The 5,296-nt window shown below is 43.9% G+C and overlaps 1 protein-coding gene across 1 annotated transcript; it reads left to right on the forward strand.

The window, feature by feature from the left end:
• Positions 1-2,152: 2,152 nt before the first annotated feature.
• Positions 2,153-2,475, forward strand: N7483_012209 (uncharacterized protein; the record flags this gene model as incomplete). Its single annotated transcript, XM_057095636.1, has 2 exons — positions 2,153-2,393; positions 2,447-2,475. The coding sequence occupies 2 exons, from the start codon at positions 2,153-2,155 to the stop codon at positions 2,473-2,475; spliced, it is 270 nt and encodes an 89-aa protein (XP_056941607.1).
• Between the last annotated feature and the right edge of the window lie 2,821 nt (positions 2,476-5,296).

Raw genomic sequence — 5,296 nt, forward strand, 5'->3', positions numbered from 1 at the left:
GTCTATTTATATCTCTGACTAGATCTAATTAGGTATAGGCAGTGGTTATAATAGTCTATATTTTATATCCCTCTAGATTATTATATGTCTATATACTATGTAGTTCCTTATAAACTGTTGTATGTCTTATGTTAAGTTAGGCCAAAAGAACCTTCTTAATAAAATTGTGTATATTGTGTCTTATCCTAGGTAACTAGTAATGTGAGAATCATAGGTATTCTGGATTAGTCCTATATATAGTGGTTCGCTCTTAGGTATCTAGATATATTTCTAAAAGTATAATAGTCCTTATTTATCTAGCTTGTATTCTATAAGGCTAATCTTAATATTAATATCACTTAGTAGCCTCTGTTTATCCTTATATATAGCTATTATGATTTGTTGGTATGTATTATCTTCTTACTGTGCTTTATCCTATTCTTTCTGAATGTTATCTTCTTTAAATATTTATATAGAGATTATAAAGTCTATATTTTCTATATTGTTTATCCTTATCTATAGCCTTATATATATAGCCCTAACCATAGCTCTCTTAAATATAGAGTATATTTAATTTATTAAACAGTTATCCATGGTGTCTTAGGGTATATCTTAAGCCTTAAGCCTGTTATAATAGTATATTAGGTTATATAGCTAGCTTACCTAGGTGGTATATGATTATATAGTTAAATTCTACTAGTAAGTTAGCCTATCTTATCTATCATTTACTAAGTTCCTATACTTTTATAAAGTAGTATAGATTCTTATGATTAGTAAGGATTATAAAATATAGGACTATCTTTAGCTTAGTGTACTATTCCTTTAGCGCTTATATAGTAGCTAATAGTTCCTTATTATATATCTTGTAATTAGCTTTAGTAGGTAAGAACTTTTATAAGATATATATATATATGGTGCTAGTTATCTATTATCTTGTCTTTATGATAGCACTATACCTATAGCCTAGCCTGAAGCGTTTGTTTTAACTACTATATCTTTGTCTTTGTCTATATATACTAAAATCAAGGTATTAATAAAGGCTTCTCTTAGTTCCGAAAACGCCTATTTATGTTTATCCAACTATTGGAAAACCATATTCTTCTTTGTTAACTACATTAGAGGTGTTGATAGTATTGTAAAATAGGGAATGAATAACTAATAGAAGTTGGCGAATCCTAGTGTTACGAACCGGCTGTCAAGCAACGTGAGTATGCACTTCCAAAGTGTTACTTACCGCAAGCCGTTATCCTGCAACTGTACCGTCGCCGTCGCTGGGCCTTACACGGGCTCGAGTCTATAGGGATCCTTGCACGGTAATGCTTGATCAGGGTGTCCGCTAGCAAGTCAGTCACGAGTGATGGAATCACGAGTGAGCTCCCAAGCTAGTTTGAGGTTGGTCTTCAAAGGTTCGACTGTGATCAAAGTATCTGAATTGCTGTACTGTAGGTCTCAATAACAATAGAGTAATAATCGCGAAGAACTAAATACATGATGGGTAACGAGTGTCCTTATATATCTAGTCCTTCCTATCCGTCGATGGGACCGGATCCCATCCGTCAGTGTGATCCGATCTCATCCCATCGTGGGATGGGATCTTGTCCTATCCATGCATGGGATCTATTGTTGGAATAGTCCCGTTGGTCACGTGTCATGGGGCCGGAAGTGGCCTCTCGTGCACCGTCCTTCCCGTATAGCCAGTATTCTTTCAGGCGGTTGATAGCATGCCGAATATGGCTCCTGTTGATGCCTGAGGCCCCAAATGGACATGCGTCCATTTGGGCCACGCGTCCATTATGGCCGGTCGTCCAGTCTGGGTCCGACCGCCAACTGATTGGTCCGTAATTGCTCCTGGGAGATCCCTCCGTAGTGGGTCCGTAACACCATCCCCCTCTTTCAGGTCTTTTGGTCCCCAAACGACCTTTGATTTGTTTTTAAACGTTGAACCCCCCTCAGGTAGGTGAGGCCCTTACTTTTCTGTATTTTCCCGTGTTCGTTGACCATGTCTTCAGCAGGAATCTCCGGCTCGAAGCTCCAAGATCGTATCGCCACTCAGGGTTTTCGTTCAATTGCCCCTTGCGATCGTTGTGTGCGTTTGCATAAGTCGTGTGTCCGTTCTTCGAACTCGAAGAAGTGTAGCGAGTGTGTTCGCGGCGGTGGAAAAGTGAAGTGCACCATGACTTCTGCTCCAACGTATTCCGAAGCCGAATGGCGAAAACTGGTTAAAATGCAGGCCGAGATTGCGGAGGAACGTCGCGCCGCTCTCGAAGCCAGTCAAGAGGCCATGGCTCGCCTGATGCGTCTTGATCGTCATGAAGCCTTGCTCCGCGATCGGGCTGGTGACTTCATTGCCCGTGATTACAATAAGATTGCCCAGCTCGAGGAACTTGAGCGTCGTGAGAAAGAAGAGATCGAGCGTCTCGAAAAAGAACGTGTCGAGGCCGATCGTCGTAAAGAGTGTGAAGCAGAGTCTTCCAGTGCCGCTACTGGGTCCGATAAAACTGCTCTTCCGGTCGTCCGTGACCAGGTTCTTGCGGCAACGTGTGCTGGTGGTGATCCTACTCTGACGCAGATGGTTGCGTCGGTGGATCCCAGTTTTTCTTTGGATGGTATTGATTTCGACGCTTTCTTGCGTTCCGTCCCGCAGGGGTTTCTCTTCGCCTGCGCGTAGTACTGCCTCACCAATTGGTGACAGCCAGTCAAATTCTTGATGGGTTCCCATGTGTTTTCCGAGGTAGGGTAACCTTGCCATTTCACCAGGAGTTGTTGCTGATTGTCGTGCCATCGGTCCGCTAGGATTTCTTCAACCTCGTATTCTTCTTCGCTAGCGTTTTCGATTTCAACTTCTGTGGCGTTTTCTGCACTCTCTGGCGCTGGTTCCAATAATGAGACATGAAATACTGGGTGAACTCGTTTCATGCTTTCCGGTAGTCGTAGTCGGTAGTTCACGGGTCCAGTTTTCTCGTCAATGGTAAATGGTCCTAGTCGCTTGTGGTCCAGTTTCTCACTTGGTCGTTTTGTCTTGATGTTTCGTCGCAGCAAGTAGGCCTTGTCGCCTGGCTTCATGTCTGGTCCGGGCGTGCGCCTCCGGTCGACGTACATCTTCATCCGATGATTAAAGAACTCGATATCTCTAACCATTTGCTGGTGTAGGTTTTTGATGTTCTCCACTTGTTCTTGCGCCCCCGGCGCCACCGCGTGTTCCCCGATGGGTTCACCGATGAGTGTTGGGTTTCTTCCGTAATTTGCGTAGAATGGTGACAATCCTGTAGTCGCGTGCATAGCGTTGTTGTATGCGAACTGTGCAATGGGTAGCAACTCTGCCCAGTTGTCTTGCTGGTAGTTCACATAGTGTCGTAGGTATTGTTCCAATGTTTGGTTAACCCGTTCGGTTTGTCCGTCAGTCTGCGGGTGGTAGGCTGTTGAAAGTCTATGATCAATGCCCAGTTGATCCGCCACTGATTGCCAGAATTTCGATGTGAACAGCTTGTCTCGATCCGAGGTGATCTTTCGAGGTGTTCCGTGGTTCGTAAAGATATAACGTATCAGTGTTTTTGCGATCCCTTCCGCCGTCATGGTTTCTGACGCGGGTAACATGTATGCGTATTTGGTGAGTCGGTCGACGATGACAATAATCATATCATGTTGATCCTCTGTTTCCGGTAGCTTGGTGATGAAGTCCATCGTGATCCACTCCCATGGGTGTATCGGTACTTCCTTGTTTTGCATCTCACCATACGGTAGATGTCGAGTGGGTTTGTTTCGTAAACATGTATCACACTTCTTGATGTAATTCTTGACCTTTCGATGTATATTCGGTAGGTAGTAATTTCGTGTGATATGTTCAATCGTCTTCTCGATACCCATATGTCCGTGTGTTGGTACGTCGTGGTGTTTGGTGATGACTTCTTGCTGTAGTTCCCTTGGAATGTATATAAGTCCGTGGATCCACACAAGTCCATCTCTTGTTGTTTGTTTGTCTTCCACTGTTTGCATGATGTTTTGTAGTTGTTCATCGTTCTGTGTTGCTGCCTTGATTTTTTCCAGCCACTCGTTGTCGATGCTGTATGTCGTTGCTGCGAGTGTCTGATGGTTATATACGAGGTTTCCTTCCCCGTCTTTTTTTAGGATAGCTGGCACAGCTTCCTTAGTGCCTTCTTCATAGTCAGGTCTCCTGCTGAGTGCATCGGCTGTTACGTTTTCCACACCCTTGGTGTGTTCGATTCTGTAATCGAATTGCGATAACGTTTCCGCCCATCTGACTTGTCGTCGTGTCAACGTCTTCGTCGTTGTGAAGTACGTGAGGTTCTTGTGGTCCGATTTGACCAAAACCTGATGTTTCGCTCCTTCTAAGTAAGGTCTCCAAACCTTGAATGCACTAACGACCGCTAGAAGTTCCTTGTCGTGTACGTCGTAGTTCATTTCCGCTGGTATCATTTTTCTAGACCAAAATGCAATGGTCCATCGTCTTTTGCTGCCACTTGGTAGTGTCTCGGTTTGCACTAGTTTCGCCCCAAGTGCATAGTCTGATGCGTCTGTTTCCACAGTGATTGGGTTTTCTGGGTTGAATCTTCCCATGATTGGTCGTTCCTTAAATCTTTCCTTGAGCGTGTCAAACGCTTCTTGTGTCTTATCGTCCCAACTCCATTGTGTATCTTTCCTGGTCAGCTTGGTCAGTGCTTCTGTGATTTTCCCGAAGCTGTCTATGCTTCTTCGGTAGTAATTGCAGAGTCCCAAGAACCGTTGGATGTCTTTCACACATGTGGGTGTAGGCCATTCCATGATGCTTCTAATCTTTTCTTCTTCCATGCTGAATCCTTCTCTGGTGATCACATATCCCAGGAAGCCTGTTTCTTCTGTGTGGAACTCGCACTTCTTCAACTTGAGAGTTACTTTAGCTTCTCGAAGTCGTTGTAGTACTAGTCTGTTGTGTTCCACATGTTCTTCCATAGTCTTCGAGTAGACTAAGATGTCGTCTAGGTACACTACCACGAAAATGTCCAAGTATCCTTCCAGTGCGTTGAATATAAATCGCTGGAATGATGCTGGCGCATTGGTTAGCCCAAAAGGCATCACCACATATTCGAAGTGTCCCATATTTGTCCGGAATGCTGTTTTCCATTCGTCTCCTTCCTTTATTCTCAATCGGTTATAGGCGTTGGTGATATCATACTTCGTGAAGTACTTTGCTCCTGTAAGCCGGTCCTGGATTTCTTGAATCAAAGGCAATGGGTGTCGATCTTTGATGGTAATCGAATTTAAGTGTCGATAGTCCACACAAAGTCGAAGTTCTCCTCCCTTCTTGGGTGCGAACAAGACA

The sequence above is a fragment of the Penicillium malachiteum genome, assembly GCF_028827825.1.
Source record: "Penicillium malachiteum strain IBT 17515 chromosome Unknown utg000005l:1.0-9002435.0:326005.0-9005861.0, whole genome shotgun sequence".
In the NCBI taxonomy this organism is placed as follows: domain Eukaryota; kingdom Fungi; phylum Ascomycota; class Eurotiomycetes; order Eurotiales; family Aspergillaceae; genus Penicillium; species Penicillium malachiteum.